Genomic DNA, 19,307 nt, shown 5'->3' with positions numbered 1-19,307 from the left:
ATTGATTCCAGCACTTTGTGTCTTTTTTGTACACAGTAACTTTGCAAAGGAGATCCCCTGCTGTGTAATTTGTCCTTAACAGAACATTCCAAGTGTGTTATCATGTCAACTGCTCCACAGAAATTGTATTCATCTGTATCAGTCTTGTTAAGTCGTCTTTCAAACTTCTTAAGCCATTTGCGTGTTCATTTGCGTGTTAAATTCTAATATTTTCTGGTACAATGACCTGCTTGACTACAAGTTACAACTTAAATTTGAACTCTTCAGAATTTTTCAACAGTTGCTATGTCATACATGTATGATAAGGGGCAAGCATTGCGTAGTTACGTAAGAGACGGTGAACACCCATACACAGTTTTGAATGAATGTGTATGGCACAATGGTAACCAAGGTTTGCTCATATGGAGGTGGTTATTAAAAGGTTGCCCCGAACCATGTGACATATCAACTGTCTCTTTAGTCTGAGGAATTCAGATGTAAGCGGTACATTGTGACTAAGCGAGTCATTGTACCACACATTATTCAACTCTAACTCGCAAATGGCTTATTGGTTAGTCCCCTTGCCATAGGCCACAACAATTGCCAAGTTGGATCCATGGAACTTGCACAATTCTCAGCCAATGACAGTCTTCCTTTCACAACAGTGAGGGCATATTTTGAGTTTGTACAATGGAAGTTGATTAGTAGTTACCACGATTATCAAACCTATACCAGGGATTCTCAATTTTAAAATAAAGTTGACTTTGAAAAACTCACTGTGCCATTATGTTTTTTTTTTTTAAGGAATACTTTGCTAAGAAGATGAAAGCACTTCATGAAAAACGGAACATCTCTTCAACATCTGAGATGGGAGTGGATTTAGAATGTAATGGTGAGGCAGATTGTGAACCCACAACACAAAACAACACAGAGGAGAGTACATACCAGAGAAAGAAGAAGAAATCAAAAAGAAAACGCAAGAACAAAGAGATACAGCAGTGTACAGAAGAAGAATCTGATAAAGCAATGGACCAAGATGACAAGTATGTTAAAGACAATTGTAAAGAAGTTCATTTAAACAATGGCATCAAAACAGAGAAAAAGAAAAAGAAAAAAAGGAGGAAAGTTGAGGATGCAGCAGCAGCAGTGGTTTGTAATGAAGATATACAGAACGATGAATCAAATAATGACAAAATTGGGCAAGAAGGACCGAGGAAGAAAAAGAAAACTACAAAGAAAGATAAAAAAAGAAAAAATCAACAAAGCTAAATCATGGGGTCTCGTGATGCTCAATATGTAATTCAAATTATAACTTGTACTCTATTTGAGGTACATGTAAGTGGACTATGTATTATCTGCAACCAATTCCTGACTGGTGACTGATCCATATTAAAGCTTTGTTCTCTCCCCTAAGTAACTACAATAATCATCCATACATGGGGGAACGATGTGAATACTACTTGAATGTGTATCAGAGCTGCAAACTCTCCCTGATTCTGCAAAAGGTCTCTGAATATAAAAGAATCTTTCTATAATCTAAAGAAATAAATTTGAAAATTTCAATGAGTTTTTTTATCCCTATTATGTTGTATGGACTTGTAAACATGTCCCTGATTATTGTATACAATTGCCCTGATTGCAAAATGCAAATGTTTGTAGCTCAGCATGTAGAAATATGGAATCAGTCTCTTTATAACTCATTTGCTTTTATTTTTGAATTTTTTATTCTAACTAACAAGTTAGGTGCAAAATAACCTGGTTAAAGGCAGTGGACACTATTGGTAATTACTCAAAATAATTATTAGCATAAAACCTTACTTGGTAACGCGTAATAGGGAGAGTTTGATGGTATAAAACATTGTGAGAAACAGCTCCCTCTGAAGTGTTGTAGTTTTCGAGAAAGAAGCAATTTTCCACAAATTTTATTTTGAGACCTCAAGTTTAGAATTTGAGGTCTCAAAATCAACCGATCTAAAGCACACAACTTTGTGTGATTAGGGTGTTCTTTTCTTTCATTATTATCTCGCAACTTTGATGACCAATTAAGCTCAAATTTTCGCAGGTTTGTTATTTTATGCATATGTTGAAACACCAAGTGAGAAGACTGGTCTTTGACAATTACCAATAGTGCCTAGTGTGTAACATAATTGTTTTAAGAAAGTGAAGCCTATGTACATACATGTAGTCTAATCTTGTAGTTTTCAACGTTAAAGCACATAATCCAAACAGCTTTGACTTCAATTCCATGAGCCAATCCGTGTAATCCTCTCCATGATGGTGATTGCCTAACAATAGGGAGGTTTTCATGCGAAGGGATACGGTTAGTGCTTGCATGTGAAACCTCCCTAGTGTCTCTCACATGTAGGATTGTTACTCATTGAACTTCCTGCTGTGCATACAAACATGGGTTTTCAATTGAAACATGTCTGTGGTGTCTTAAAGGCACTGGACGTTATTGGTAATTACTCATAATAATTGTTAGTGTGACACAGAGAGTTCTTTATCAAGTCTTGAAACAACATTGTGATGAAGATTATGTGTTTTATTCCATTTTCCAACAGTGGAAACTGCACGCAGCCATCCCAGCGCTGTACAAAACTATCTCTTTAAAAACAACTCCTTACAGAATGGTGTATTGTGAACAACTGAATTAAGATTATAAAAAAAGACCCACAGGAACCAGTGTACTGCATTCCTGGGCTATGACTAAGCTAATGAATAAACATGAAACTACAAACAATACAAAGGAGTATGCAAATGAGACTACTTGTAGTGCTACTTGTGACTCCAAGTCCCATTAAACAATGACCATGGGGTCTTAATGAGGTTAAGATTAAGATTGGCTGAAGAACAGAAGAACATTCCCACAGATGCAATGTACTGTAAAACGTAATCTAATGGCATAAAAGACAAAGAAGTATCAATATAATAGAGTAAAACCATGGAGATCACCTCTTTGTTAAAATCAAAGGGAATTAAACAAATTAACAGAAAACAAAACCATACAGGTTTCACCTGTCACAAAACCTGTCACTTTAGCATAAAACCTAACTTGGTAACAAGCAATAGAGAGCTGTTGATAGTATAAAACATTGTAAGAAACTGCTCCCTCTGAAATATAGTAGTTTTTTTGAAAGAGGTAATTTCCCACTCAAACAATAAAATACTTCAGCAGAAACCTTTTATTATGCATCTGAAAGCAAACACAGAAATGCAACAAGGGTGTTTTTTCTTTCATTATTTTCTTGCAAATTCGATGACCAATTGAGCCCAAATTTTCACAGATTTGTTGTTTTATGCATATGTTCATGTGAGAATACTGGTCTTTGACAATTACAAACTGTGCCAGTGTCTTTAACTCATGTACTGATTTAAAGATAGTTGAAGGCAAGAGGAAGTATTTCAATGAGTATTGTATATTTGCATGGTGAAATAAGAAGCTGCCACTTTTAGAAATCCGGGCCTGAGATTAATTTTCATGGGTCGTCAGCCATGTTGGATAGAGGTAGAGGTTTGTTGTATGATAGTGTTTGGTTATAACAACAGCTGCTAGTGTGGGGCTCAATCAGGTGCATTTCCAATTGGTTTGTAAGGGCCCAGTATCATTGCTCTGCTTTCGTAAGCAAACAATCCGCACTTGCAGAAGCAGGACATTTTTTTGCGCAGCATTCCCCTTATCTGAAAAAACTGCAAAGTTGACTGGCCTCTGGTTTCCCTCCTGGCACTTCTCGTATTGAGAGTTATTGTTTTTGTGCATTCCAAAATGGGCAATGGTTCTAGCCTATGATAAGGTTCCATGAACAGACAGATAACAATTTTGTCCGAAGAACCGAAGTGAACCAAAGGGAAAAAACAGACTTGGGGAAAATATACCGGTGATGAAAAATGTCTGTCGATGGATGTAATCATGATCTGCATTATACAATGTTCTATAGAAACAATATTACCATATATACAGAATGACTTAATAATGCCTAAATTCAAAGGACATTTTGACCCAATTCTATACAGCAAATATTGCTGTACAAATACATGTACATTCAATTTATAGAAAAAACAGTCGTAACAAGTACCAATCATGCCTGTTGCTGTGTACAAAATATGTCTGTGCCAATCAAGTTGATATGATTTTCCAACTATTGTACACTGTTATGAGGCAGCAATTTGAAATAAATGGATATGCAAAACATGCATGTTGTCAATGGCTCTTCTGTGTACACACTAACTCATAATGACACTGGTCTAGTGTGGTCCCTTATTATCTTAGTGATTTGCTAATGTAGTCATTAAAGAAGTAACCAGACTATGTTTGGTCTGTCTGTATGATGCCCCAATGCTCTCTTTCAATTATTGACAATATGATGTAACAAGTGGCTAGTCGCCCTAGACTAAGGCCCTCTCATGATATGAACTGTGAACAGCAAACTAAAAAACTGAATCAAGGGAATGTAATGATTTCTTTATTGTTGAATCGGTTTTGATTTAATTGCTCATGGATGAATTGTTGAATTAAAACAGTTTAGTAAAAACCCTGAAAAGTTTGTTTTTCTATTTCACATTTAAGACCGAGGTGTATCTGAACTGCCTAAATTCGGTAAATAGTGCAAGTCTATCCCCCTTGGGGGAATAAATGTGCACTACTGACCTCATTGCCAGTCCATAGTTTACATTATGACAAGAAAATATAATCATTTTTAGATTGTCTGATGTAGGGAATAGATCGTATCGATATGTGACGCTACCATTCAAATACCTGCCCACAATTCAAAGCATCTGTGAACATGTACGTGTGCGTGCATGTGCCATAGGAATCAAACCGGGAACGCTGCATGCTGCGTTATTCATTGATGTCACATTTAACTTTCATTTATTCGCTACGGTCTATAACTGCAGTCAAGTTGTGCTGCAATTCACTTGCTTTGAAGACACTAAACTCGGTGATGATTCCTCCAGTTGTTATTCGCTACGGTCTGTAACTGCAGTCAAGTTGTGCTGCAGTTCACTTGCTTTGAAGACACCAAACTCAGTGATGATTCCTCCGGTTATTAATTCAGCTGGCGTTACATCAAAGGCTGGATTCCATACACCAATACCTTGGTAGAACAAGAAAAGATGAATCATTAATAAAGACACATTTCTGTTGTTGGTTCAATATTCAATCAGAACAGTGTTGAACTTTACCTTTGGATCAGTGAAACATTCCTCCTCGGTAAGTACAGACCCATTTTTTGTTTAAAATGATGTCATGTTTTAAATGTTTAATGCGAGGTTAGATTCTTGTACTTTTCTTTTCACTTTCATAAAAATCGCCTCCATCTAATGAATAAATTAATTTGACCTAAGAGTAAGAGCTCCTCTTCAAGGCGCTGGACACTATTGGTAATTCCTCAAAATAATTGTTAGCAATAAAACTTACTTGGTAACAATCAATGGAGTGCTGTTGATAGTAAAAAACATTGTGAGAAACGGCTCCCTCAAGTAACGTAATTTTTGGAAGAGGAAATTTCTCACTCAAATAAAAGACTTCATGCCTGAAGCCTTTGATTATGCATGAAAGCACAACGATTTGTGCAACAAGGGTGTTTTTTCTTTAACTAGTTTGTTGCATATTTGATGACCAATTGAGTCCTAATTTTCACAGGTTTGTTATTTTATGCATATGTTGGGATACACTTAGTTAATATACTGCATGGTCTTTGACCAAAGGTGTTCAACGCCTAGGCCAGGGCTTGATTTCACAAAGCACTAAGAATGTAAGATATATTGTGTTTATTGCCGACGTGATTTACAGTGTGACATCACAATTAGCATTAAAATTGCTAAACAGTTCAGTTCAATCTTGACTCTGTGAAATTGGTTCCAGGACTGTAGAAAGTGGCACATAAAATAATTAATAGTAATAGTGGCTCCTTATGTAGCGCGCATATCCGTCACTCAGTGACTCTCATAAGGTGCTTTAAAATATTATAGTATTTTCCTGCAAGGTATGTGGGACTACAGGTATGTTTGAATTATGCGACTCTGTCAATTATGCGAGTGCCAATGCAATACGAATGGTGACGTCACAAATTCGCAATTTTGCTCAACTCACTTGCGAATATCGCTGCGAAAGGAGGGTTGTGACGTCAAATTCCTGTCTGGCACAATATGCTGCCAATCAAACCAGGAACACAGGGGCGATCCCCTTCCCAACACACAGGACCAATGGCTTTACGTCCCATCTGAAGGCTGAAGCATCATGGTAAAGTGTCTTGCTGATTAGAAATACCAGAGTTTGAAACCGGTGCTCTTAAGCGCTAAGCCAAGATACGCCACATGATTGATATGAAAAAACTCACCATCAGCAGCAATCTGTACACCATTGATGTATGTCAGCTCATTATGTGGTCTCTCCTCTATTACAATAGCATCACCAGTCAGAAGGCTGAAATCACAGGTTGTAGATGGACATGCAACATAGAATGGTATGCCGTGATGTTTAGCACTTATGGCGAGCTGATAAGTACCTATTTTATTTGCTGTATCACCATTTGCTACCACCCTGTCAGCACCAACAATAACAGCTTTAATAAATAAACAAACACAACATGAAGAGTAAATACAACCAGCTCATATCTTTGCATCTTTGTGTCGTTTGACGTTTAATACATCAAGCACTGCTTTGTTAATATACCATTATAAAATTATAGCAGCTATAATTGTGAATGACCAGTTACACAAATTAGGGAATGATGACTTAGTTGGGGACCAGCTAACATTTACTACAGCGACCAGACACAGCAATAACAGGGATCCTCATCACAGGTTACTCACATTAACAGAACCTTTTCACAAAAGATGTAAAAATGCTGCGAGAGTTTGAGTCCTAAGTATCAGGTCAATTCGTTTGACTCCATGTTTGATTCTAATGTCTCACTTATGGTCAAGTCCAAGTCTTGAGTCATGTTGGTGGCATACCTGTTTTGAGTCATTACGGTCGAGTCTGTCTCGAGTCACTTTATATAGAGTCCTACAGTCTCAAGTAATTTTGGTCGAGTTCAGTTTCCTTGAGTCACATGTATGTTCATTTAAAAAAAGATTCTGCTAAGTACTGTACAGTGAGACACAATGAGCAGTTCAAAGCAGCATGAGTTTAGTGTGTATATTAAGTACCATGAAAATGGCTACTCGGTGTGTGTTTAATGTGACTGTACCTGATACTCCTTTCTTGTACATTGCAAATGCTGCCATACTATCAGTGATTAAAGAGGCAGGAATCTTGTCATGGACCAGTTCAAATGCTGTTAGTCTGGCTCCTTGGTTGTACGGTCTGGTTTCTGTACACAGCACGTGGTCCAATTTACCTGCTTCATGTAAGGCACGAATCACTCCTGAAGCAAACAAAGCATTCTTATCTTTAATAATTAAAACTTATAATGCTGAATTTCAACTAATCACAAACCACCACGACTGCAATGTCCTATCTTTCTGAAAGTTTGTATATTGCCTTGAGTACCTTGTTTGTAGATACATATATGTGCGATAAGACTTCAATATTATTATTATTCTTACTATATACATGCTACATGAATAAAATAATATTCATAAAACTTAAACAGATTTTGGGTTACACAAAGACAAATTGACTCGAGCAGAACCTGCACTGCCTGGATTATGTTCCAGAGCACTGCCATGGTGGTCTCCCTGTTTAGTCAATATATGTGTCCGGGTGTGCCAGTCTGCAGCCATTCAACCTGTAATTGCCGTGAAGCCAGGGATCACACACACGTTTTTGATACAACCTGGGAATTAAGGCAGATAGAGTTTGGATGTCTTACCTAAAGCAGTACCATAGCCAGCTGTTGCAAGAGAGCCAGTATTACAATGTGTCATGACACATATCTTGCCTTGCTGACAATGCTGTAGGATGTGTTGTGCACCATGATGACCAAGACTTTGGTTACATTTTACATCTGAAATTAACATCAATTCTGCTTTGCTGATTACTCTGTATGGAAACAAAAGAAACAATATTTAATATAAAGCCAGTACGTACAGTCTACCCACAATAATAACATTGGCAATGTCATCAATAGACTGTTTTACTGATCGATGCACACACTTCATCTACAGGTGGAACTTTAAAGAATTTGCTACCTAAAAAGAAATGAAGAGCAATTTATGTACAGAAGTCTGCAATAAAGCATTGCGGTAAAGAATAAATAGTGAGTCTCTTGTCATTGTTATTTTGAAAAAATCATTCCATACTATCAAACCCAAAAGCACTAAATCAAGGAAACTTGGCGATCCTTTCTAGGCCATACAAACACCATACAACACCTCTATTATATCTCATTGGCCAGTGAGTGCAAACACACAAGTGAAACCAAGTTTTTAATTTTGCAGAGTGTCGTGGCCGAGTGGCTAAGAGCACCGAATTCAAGCTCTGGTGATTCTGTTCAGCAGAGTGTGGGTTCGAATCCCGGTCATGACACTTGTGTCCCTGAGCAAGACACTTCACTATAATTGCTTCTCTCCACCCAGGGGTAAATGGGTACCTGTGAGGGCAGAGATGGTTCTTGTGATTAATTAGCATTGATTGGGCTACATATTTGGCGGCACAGGCTGTATATACTCCCCAGGGAGCTGAGATGGTTTAAGGAATGATTTAAGGCCCAGTGACCAGGGGTAATAATGTTGAAGCGCCATGAGCGTCATGGACCTGAGCACTTTTATTATTATTTACCTTTGCCTGATATCATCTGCTGTAATATCTTGATTATCTTGAAGCTGATTAATGAGTGTTTTCAAGCTTTCTGCTGCTCCCTTCATGTTAACAGCTGTAGGTCTAGCAGTCGTCAAATAATCCAACTGCCTCACTATCAAACTCATCAACTCATGTTTGCTGGTTGGATGATGTTTGTTTAGTTCAACAGCCAATGCAAGACAGCCAACAATAGCAATACATGGTGCTCCTCTAACCTACCATGAAAGGTATGAAGCCAAGGTTAAGATTCATATTAATGGAGAAAGAGTGTTCTGGAGTGTCATTGGCCTATAGCGGTTAATAGCACCAGAATCAAGCTCAGTGTTTCTGATCAGCAGAGTGTGGGTTCGAGTCCCCCGCGTGACAAGTGTCCCTGTCATTTTTAGCAAGACACTAGCTTAGCAATGCTTCGTCCTTTGGATGGGACGTAAAGCCATTGGTCCTGTGTGTTTAGCAATATGCATGTAAAAGAACCAAGTGCACTTATCGTATTAAGAGAAAGGGTTCGCCGCGGTGTCCCTTGTTTAATTGGCAGCATCTATATTATAAAAGCGCTTAAATCGCATGGGCGCCGCCATTGTTGTTTTCACGTTAAGTGGTGCCCGCACCCAGCTAAAATGCTGCGTTCTGGGGTCAATTTTGGGGTACCCGTGGGTTGGGGATATGTGTTGTTTGTGACGTCACAGTCAAAGCGCGAGCGTGTATAACTTTGTGATTGAGTGCATGCGTCCTTTGTGATGTCATAGTCACAGCGCGCGACCGTGCAGTAACTTCGCGCGTACATACAGTAAAGATAACAATGCATGGGATCGAGCTAGGCACGACGACAGCATGCACGAAGGTTGGTGGGGGTTATTAGAGCACTTTGTGGGACAGGGAGTAGGACACGCAGTGTGGTACGTCTGCTGGAAGGGGGCGGGGGAACGGCAAAAAATGAAGCGAACATAGTAAAAGGGCTGGGAATATAATACGGAAAGATGAAAAAGAAGGGAAAAAAAGAGACTAATGATAACATTGGACAGGGAAAAATAAACTGGACAGAGAAAAATACACGAAACGGAGAACCACCTGACTGGCGGGACCCACGCGGACAAGGAAAGATATGGGCCGGAAAAAAGTGCACAGAACAATTCACGGACGGGATGTAGGGAAGGAAGAACGGGTTAGATTTAGGATGGGGACAGGAGGAAGGGGGACAAAGTGGTACGTCTGTGTAATGGGGGACGGGCGGGGGAACGGCAAAAATAAAATGACGGAGAAAATGAACAGGGCTGGGGTAGGGATTGAAAAAATGAAAAGGGACTCATGATATGGGACATGGAACAGGAAAATATTAAACTGAATGGTGGGATCAAACCCATGAAACGGGAAAGAACCACAAACGGGACCGCACGGAGGCGTGAGTTAGATATGGGACGGGATACGGAAGGGGCACACGGTTGGACAGGGAAGATACAGGACAGGAAAATAATAAACTCAACGGGAACAAAATAAACAAAACGGGATATAAACCGGACTGAGAAAGAACCACTATCTGGACCTGCTGGAAACTGGAAAACACTTGATGGGGTTGACAAATAATGCCGAAACGGAAAAAAGACGGACAAGGGTCGATAACTTTGGATGGGTGGTTTGCCAGAGTGATTTGTATAGTGACCCTGCCCAGCCACTTTAACCCTCCCCTGTACACAACGCTACACTTGCAGCATTTTATACGTAGAGTTTTCTAGCGGGGTTGCCGCGCGAAAGCGCGGCATCCCACAAGTATTAAATCACAGCACCTTGTAAAACAACACATGGTGCTATGTAAAGGAGTAGGTCTAAATCAAACGTAATTCCACATACACTAGTCATGGGCGAAATTTGGTATTCGGTTAACCGCTGGCCAACTGTCCGAAATTAACCGGATATTCAAATATTTTTAAAATTTTTGTTTTTAGTCAACACTGAAGATACTCAACCCTAGTCAACACTGAAGATACTCAACCTAGTCATAGTCAACACTGAAGATACTCAACCTAGTCAACACTGAAGATACTCAACCTAGTCAACACTGAAGATACTCAACCTACATTAGTCAACACTGAAGATACTCAACCCTAGTCAACACTGAAGATACTCAACCTATTCAACACTGAAGATACTCAACCTACATTAGTCAACACTGAAGATACTCAACCTTGTCAACACTGAAGATACTCAACCTAGTCAACACTGAATATTCTCAACCCTAGTCAACACTGAAGATGTTCAACCTAGTCAACACTGAAGATACTCAACCTACATTAGTCAACACTGAAGATACTCAACCCTAGTCAACACTGAAGATACTCAACCTAGTCATAGTCAACACTGAAGATACTTAACCTTGTCAACACTGAAGATACTCAACCTAGTCAACACTGAAGATACTCAACCTAGTCAACACTGAAGATACTCAACCTAGTCAACACTGAAGATACTCAACCTAGTCAACACTGAAGATACTCAACTTCGTCCACACTGAAGATACTCAACCTAGTCATCACTGAAGATACTCAACCTAGTCAACACTGAAGAAACTCAACCTAGTCAACACTGAAGATACTCAACCTAGTCAACACTGAAGATACTCAACCTCGTCCACACTAAAAGATACTCAACCTAGTCATCACTGAAGATACTCAACCTAGTCAACACTGAAGATACTCAACCTAGTCAACACTGAAGATACTCAACCTAGTCAACACTGAAGATACTCAACCTAGTCAACACTGAAGATACTCAACCCTAGTCAACACTGAAGATACTCAACCTAGTGAATTATGAAGTAACACAGCGCGCTGTTTAGTCAATATTTCTCCAACTGTTGGTCAGCTAGCCCCCACTTTTGTGTTTCTCTTTTTCAGAAAAAGGGTTGCTCTGATGTTTAAGGGTTTTTACTTAAAAGTAACTGGGGATTTTTTAATCAGACTGGTTGATAGGCAAGCACTGTTGGGTCCAACCTAATGGATACATACCTTCATTTGCTTAATGGCTTGCCATCCTTCTTCCACACATGTAATTTCTTCATATTCTAGCTTTTTAGGGAGTTGTAACTGGTCCAATATGAAGAGTTTATTTTCCTTGTAGTGAATAGCTTCAAGTGTTTGACAAGTCTCCATTCTGGTACTTTATCAATCTGCAACAGCAAACAGTCAAGATAAAGCATGAAACTACAGCTGCAGTTGTTGACTGCACGACTGCACAACTACATACAATGAAGATCAAGCATGAAAGCAGGGAGATTGCAATTAGGGTAAAGTATCTGGCTCAAGTGCCACAACAGGGACTTACATGTACACCTACACTCTGCTGATCAGAACAATAAGAGCTTGATGAGCCGGATGCTTTAAACTACTCATCAGCCACACCACCTCATAGTAACGTAGCCCTGTATTTGGGCTACTAATAGTACACACTGGCCCTGTATTGGGGCTACTAATAGTACACACTGGCCCTGTATTGGGGTTTGTAATAGTACACACTGGCCCTGTATTGGGGTTACAAATAGTACACACTGGCCCTGTATTGGGGCTACTAATAGTACACACTGGCCCTGTATTGGGGGCTACTAATAGTACAAACTGGCCCTGTATTGGGGTTTGTAATAGTACACACTGGCCCTGTATTGGGGTTACAAATAGTACACACTGGCCCTGTATTGGGGCTACTAATAGTACACACTGGCCCTGTATTGGGGTTTGTAATAGTACACACTGGCCCTGTATTGGGGTTACAAATAGTACACACTGGCCCTGTATTGGGGCTACTAATAGTACACACTGGCCCTGTATTGGGGCTACTAATAGTACACACTGGCCCTGTATTGGGGCTACTAATAGTACACACTGGCCCTGTATTGGGGGCTACTAATAGTACACACTGGCCCTGTATTGGGGTTTGTAATAGTACACACTGGCCCTGTATTGGGGGCTACTAATAGTACACACTGGCCCTGTATTGGGGTTTGTAATAGTACACACTGGCCCTGTATTGGGGTTACAAATAGTACACACTGGCCCTGTATTGGGGTTTGTAATAGTACACACTGGCCCTGTATTGGGGTTACAAATAGTACACACTGGCCCTGTATTGGGGCTACTAATAGTACACACTGGCCCTGTATTGGGGGCTACTAATAGTACACACTGACCCTGTATTGGGGTTTGTAATAGTACACACTGGCCCTGTATTGGGGTTTGTAATAGTACACACTGGCCCTGTATTGGGGGCTACTAATAGTACACACTGGCCCTGTATTGGGGGCTACTAATAGTACACACTGGCCCTGTATTGGGGGCTACTAATAGTACACACTGACCCTGTATTGGGGTTTGTAATAGTACACACTGGCCCTGTATTGGGGGCTACTAATAGTACACACTGGCCCTGTATTGGGGGCTACTAATAGTACACACTGGCCCTGTATTGGGGGCTACTAATAGTACACACTGACCCTGTATTGGGGTTTGTAATAGTACACACTGGCCCTGTATTGGGGTTACAAATAGTACACACTGGCCCTGTATTGGGGCTACTAATAGTACACACTGGCCCTGTATTGGGGCTACTAATAGTACACACTGGCCCTGTATTTGGGCTACTAATAATACACACTGGCCCTGTATTGGGGTTACAAATAGTACACACTGGCCCTGTATTGGGGTTTGTAATAGTACACACTGGCCCTGTATTGGGGTTTGTAATAGTACACACTGGCCCTGTATTGGGGTTTGTAATAGTACACACTGGCCCTGTATTGGGGGCTACTAATAGTACACACTGGCCCTGTATTGGGGGCTACTAATAGTACACACTGGCCCTGTATTGGGGGCTACTAATAGTACACACTGACCCTGTATTGGGGTTTGTAATAGTACACACTGGCCCTGTATTGGGGTTACAAATAGTACACACTGGCCCTGTATTGGGGCTACTAATAGTACACACTGGCCCTGTATTGGGGGCTACTAATAGTACACACTGGCCCTGTATTGGGGGCTACTAATAGTACACACTGGCCCTGTATTTGGGCTACTAATAATACACACTGGCCCTGTATTGGGGGCTACTAATAGTACACACTGGCCCTGTATTTGGGCTACTAATAATACACACTGGCCCTGTATTGGGGGCTACTAATAGTACACACTGGCCCTGTATTGGGGCTACTAATAGTACACACTGGCCCTGTATTGGGGGCTACTAATAGTACACACTGACCCTGTATTGGGGTTTGTAATAGTACACACTGGCCCTGTATTGGGGTTACAAATAGTACACACTGGCCCTGTATGTGGGGCTACATATAGAGCACCTGCCCTTTATTGGGGCTACTTGTAGTACACCGGTCCTGTATTGGGGCTACTTACAGTAGACTGGCCCTGTATTAGGGGTATTAACAGTTCACCGGCCCTGTATTGGGGTTACATTTAGTACACCGGCCCTATTGCAGCTACTAATAACAGTTACACTGGCCCTGTATTGGGGCTACTATACTTCAGTACGCCAGCCCTGTATTGGGGCTATTAATAGTGCACTGGCCCTGTATTGGGCAACTTAGAGTACATCGACCCTGCGTTGGGGCTACTTATAGTACATCAGCCCTGTATTGGGGCTAGTAATAACAGTGCATCAGCCCTGTATTGAGGTTACTAACAATAGAACATCTGTATTTGGGCTAACAGTAGACTGGCCTTTTATTAGGGCTACTTATAGTACACTGGCCCTGTATTGGGGCTACTAATAACAGTGCACCTGCCCTGTATTGGGGCTACTAATAACTGACACTGGCCTGGTGGTCTGGTGGTCTGTTTGCTGATGCTTGCCTACTGGACGCTTGCTGGTCTTTTTGCTGATACTGGCCTGCTGGCTGATGCTGGCCTGTTTGCTGATACTGGCTTGCTGGCTGATGCTGGCTTGCTGAACGCATACTGGTCTGTTTGCTGATACTGCCTGCTGAGCGCATGTTTGCTAATACTGGCTTGCTAAACGCATACTGGCCTGTTTGCTGATACTGGCCTGCTGGTCGCATGCTTGCCTGTTTGCTGATACTGCTTGCTGAGCGCATGCTGGTCTGTTTACTGATACTGCCTGCTGGTTACATGATGGTCTGTTTGCTGGTGCTGGCCTGTCTGCTGATACTCGCCTGCTGGTTTATTTGCCGATACTGTCGCACTGGCCTGTTTGCTGATATTGGCTTGCTGGTCGAATGCCTACTGTTTGCTGATACTGCCTGCTGAGCGCATGCTGGTTTGTTTGTTGATACTAGCCTGCTGGCCTGTTTGCTGATACTGGCCTGATTGCTGATACTGGCATGCTGGTTTATTTGCTAATGCTGGCCTGCTAGACACATGATGCTCTGTTTGCTGATACTGCCTGCTGAGTGCATGCTGGTCTGTTTGCTGATACTGGCTTGCTGGCTGCATGCTTGTCTGTTTGCTGATACTGCCTGCTGAGTGCATGCTGGTCTGTTTGCTGATACTGGCTTGCTGGCTGCATGCTTGTCTGTTTGCTGATACTGCCTGCTGATGAGCGCATGCTTGTCTGTTTGCTGATACTGCTTGCTGAGCGCATGCTGGTCTGTTTACTGATACTGCCTGCTGGTTACATGATGGTCTGTTTGCTGGTGCTGGCCTGTCTGCTGATACTCGCCTGCTGGTTTATTTGCCGATACTGTCGCACTGGCCTGTTTGCTGATATTGGCTTGCTGGTCAAATGCCTACTGTTTGCTGATACTGCCTGCTGAGCGCATGCTGGTTTGTTTGTTGATACTAGCCTGCTGGCCTGTTTGCTGATACTGGCCTGATTGCTGATACTGGCATGCTGGTTTATTTGCTAATGCTTGCCTGCTGGACACATGATGCTCTGTTTGCTGATACTGGCCTGCTGGTTGCATGCTGGTCTGTTTGCTGATACTGGCCTGCTTGATGTATGGTGGCCTGTTTGCTGATACTGGCTTGTTGAATACATGCTTGTCTGTTTGCTGATACTGCCTGCTGAGTGCATGCTTGTCTGTTTGCTGATACTGCCTGCTGAGGGCATGCTTGTCTGTTTGCTGATACTGGCCTGCTGAGTGCATGCTGGTCTGTTTGCCGATACTGGCTTGCTGGCTGCATGCTTGTCTGTTTGCTGATACTGCCTGCTGATGAGCGCATGCTGGTCTGTTTGCCGATACTTGCCTGCTTGTTGTTTGCTGATACTGCCTACTGAGCGCATGCTTGTCTGTTTGCTGATACTGCCTGCTGAGCGCATGTTTGCTGATACTGGCTTGCTAAACGCATACTGGCCTGTTTGCTGATACTGGCCTGCTGGTCGCATGCGTGCCTGTTTGCTGATACTGCTTGCTGAGCGCATGCTGGTCTGTTTACTGATACTGCCTGCTGGTTACATGCTGGTCTGTTTGCTGGTGCTGGCCTGCTGGCTGTACTGGCCTGTTTGCTGATACTCGCCTGCTGGTTTATTTGCCGACACTGCCGCACTGGCCTGTTTGCTGATATTGGCTTGCAGGTCGAATGCCTAGTGTTTGCTGATACTGCCTGCTGAGCGCATGCTGGTTTGTTTGTTGATACTAGCCTGCTGGTCTGTTTGCTGATACTGGCCTGATTGCTGATACTGGCATGCTGGTTTATTTGCTAATGCTGGCCTGCTGGACACATGATGCTCTGTTTGCTGATACTGCCTGCTGAGTGCATGCTGGTCTGTTTGCTGATACTGGCCTGCTTGATGTATGGTGGCCTGTTTGCTGATACTGGCTTGTTGAATACATGCTTGTCTGTTTGCTGATACTGCCTGCTGAGTGCATGCTGGTCTGTTTGCTAATGCTGGCCTGCTGGACACATGATGCTCTGTTTGCTGATACTGGCCTGCTGGTTGCATGCTTGTCTGTTTGCTGATACTGGCCTGCTTGATGTATGGTGGCCTGTTTGCTGATACTGGCTTGTTGAATACATGCTTGTCTGTTTGCTGATACTGCCTGCTGAGTGCATGCTGGTCTGTTTGCTGATACTGGCCTGCTGGCTACATGCTTGTCTGTTTGCTGATACTGCCTGCTGATGAGCGCATGCTGGTCTGTTTGCTGATACTGCCTGCTGATGAGCGCATGCTGGCCTGTTTGCTGATACTGCCTGCTGAGCGCATGCTTGTCTGTTTGCTGATACTGGCATGCTGTTCTGTTTGCCAATACTGGCATGCTTGTCTATTTGCTGATGCTGGCCTGCTTGATGTATGGTGGCCTGTTTGCTGATACTGGCTTGTTGAACACATGCTTGTCTGTTTGCTGATACTGCCTGCTGAGCGCGTGCTGGCCTGTTTGCTGATACTGGCCTGCTGTTTACATGCTTGTCTGTTTGCTGATACTGGCATGCTGGTCTATTTTCTGATGCTGGTCTGCTTGATGTATGGTGGTCTGTTTGCTGATACTGCTTGCTGAGCGCATGCTGGCCTGCCTGCTGATGCTGGCTTGATGGACTCATGCTGGCCTGTTTGCTGATACTGGCCTGCTGCACACTGGCCTGTCTGCTGATGCTGGCTTGATGGACTCATGCTGGCCTGTTTGCTGATACTGGCCTGCTGGACGCATGCTGTTTGCTGAGTTACGGGGTGGGGTGGGGGGGGGGAGGGGGTTGTACTGTTTGTCATGCCCTGTGATATCTCATGATTCTAATCAAGGAAGCTTAGTAGCCACCAATAATGTAATGTAAATGAGATTTTTTATTTTGTTTTGCACGCCATGGCCATACTAACTTCTGAACTGAATAGTCATTAAAATACCAACCAAAGAAGGTGTCTGAAACATGTGACGTCGCTCCAATGTGGTGCATGCATTACCATACCAGTGACACTAATAATATTAATAAATACCTTGGACGGTTTCAAGTCTCTGATTGGTCAAAACCCGGTCACGTGTGGGAGTGTTAACGGTGGTATAAAGACCGGCTTTGGAAAATAGCAAATAAGTGGTCACTAAATCAGCATCCATTGTGTAAACCTTGCGCGTTGCACTGTATCGCATGCTTATTTGTATCCCTGTTAGTTTCATTGCAACTTCGCGCACTTACGCATACACGCGCTGAAAATGTGTCAATTTTGAGTGCGCGTGTGTAACATGTGCGCGCGTATAAACTGACGCCGAGCTCATGCGCGCGTTTTAATGCACAAGGAACAGCTATCGTCCGATCATTTGCCTCCTTTGACCCCAGTGAAGGCACGAAAGAGATGGGAACCATCAAAAGCTCAAATATGGCCCTTGAACATGTCTGGAAGTACCGCCGAGAGAAAAGTCAAAAAATTTGGAAAATTTTAGCCACTTAATTCGCTAAAAAAGGTATTTATTAATGGGAATAACAGTGTTCGTACCCGGTCTTCACTGCGTGGTAATGACCTTGGTTGGTGGCTGGCGCTGTTAACGAACCGAGCCGGAGGCTCGGTCCGTTAACAGCACCAGCCACCAACCCGGTCGTTACCACACAGTGAAGACCGGTGTCATGACAAAAACTGTTCGCTGGCAATAAGTGTCCGCTCGTTAGCATATTGTGTTCTGATTGGTCAAGAGTCTATGACGTCACACTGTTTACGGAAGCTTGCTAAATAGTGTACGCGGTTAGCGTGCATCATCATTCATGCCTTGCTTCGTTTTTAACATTTTAGTTTTACATTTTTGTAACACTTTCCTGCTTGTATTTGATTATAAATATTCGTATTATTTATCATTTAGCACTTTCATTCGTATTTATTTAACCTGGACTTTTTAATTACTTAAGTAAAATACGAATCTTGACAAAGTTCGTCTATTTTGTAACTTGACTTATATGCTTGAAAGCATTCTTGGTTGTATTTTATTATATTTATACATGTAAATATAAGTAAATCGTAACATTTAGCACATCCGTACCTGTTAAACCTGCACTGTTTTACCATAGTAAAATACTAGGATAACTTTCCGTATGGCGCCACTACTTTTTCACTCATTTTTACAAAAAGGGATATATCAATCAGGTAAATTAGATACTATATTATTTTATTTCGAATGAAAAAGTGGTGGCGCCATAAGGAAACTTTTCCAAATACTAATCTTGACATACTTTTGATTGCGAGTAAGTGTTCTGTTTGTCTATTTTTTATACTTGGCTTGTATTTACTTGAACGCTTTCTAGGTTGTATTTGATTATCAGCACGGCGCAGCATGGCACCCGGACACTATTTGTTGGGCGGACACTATTGTCCTGTAATCCGTGCGAAATAGTGTCCGGGGTATACTGCGAATGCTCAGCGGACACTTATTGCCAGCGGACATTTTTTGTCATGACACCGGGTACTCACACTGTTATTCCCTAATTATTGACTTGTGTTCCATGTCTGGTAAATTTAACCAATCGCATCAGTTTTGGCCCTCTTTGTTGGTCTTTGACTACCCCCTGAATCAAAAGATGCTTCCCTATCACACATCTGTCACTTCAGTCAGGTACATACCGTGGTCTTTATCTGCGATGATTAGGACTCTTCTAGCTGTGTGCAGCCGGCTAGCCAATCACGTCGTGGACTTGACCTGGTTTTTTTTTTT

The 19,307-nt window shown here is 42.1% G+C and overlaps 2 protein-coding genes across 3 annotated transcripts in view; one reads left to right on the top strand and one right to left on the bottom strand.

Moving 5' to 3' along the window:
* LOC139942916 (PIN2/TERF1-interacting telomerase inhibitor 1-like) overlaps positions 1 to 4,168 on the top strand; it is a 13,171-nt gene extending 9,003 nt beyond the window's left edge. Inside the window, exon 6 of the mRNA XM_071939738.1 lies at positions 784 to 4,168. Coding sequence (XP_071795839.1) covers positions 784 to 1,248 — 465 coding nt within the window. The 3' untranslated portion in view covers positions 1,249 to 4,168. The remainder of the gene's footprint in view (positions 1 to 783) is intronic.
* LOC139942915 (methylthioribose-1-phosphate isomerase-like) lies at positions 2,501 to 19,307 on the bottom strand. Of its 2 annotated transcripts, none has more exons than XM_071939736.1 (7): positions 19,217 to 19,307; positions 11,725 to 11,885; positions 8,705 to 8,940; positions 7,797 to 7,966; positions 7,173 to 7,349; positions 6,318 to 6,542; positions 2,501 to 5,072 (listed from the first exon to the last, which is right to left on the bottom strand). In XM_071939736.1, the coding sequence occupies exons 2-7, from the start codon at positions 11,866 to 11,868 to the stop codon at positions 4,936 to 4,938; spliced, it is 1,089 nt and encodes a 362-aa protein (XP_071795837.1). In that variant the 5' UTR covers positions 11,869 to 11,885; positions 19,217 to 19,307; the 3' UTR covers positions 2,501 to 4,935. The 2 variants fall into 2 exon arrangements, with proteins under 2 accessions (XP_071795837.1, XP_071795838.1); XM_071939737.1 differs by lacking the exon at positions 19,217 to 19,307 and adding an exon at positions 19,069 to 19,195.

The sequence above is a fragment of the Asterias amurensis genome, chromosome 10 (assembly GCF_032118995.1).
Source record: "Asterias amurensis chromosome 10, ASM3211899v1".
Lineage (NCBI taxonomy): Eukaryota > Metazoa > Echinodermata > Asteroidea > Forcipulatida > Asteriidae > Asterias > Asterias amurensis.
This window is presented reverse-complemented; position numbering and strand designations above follow the sequence as displayed.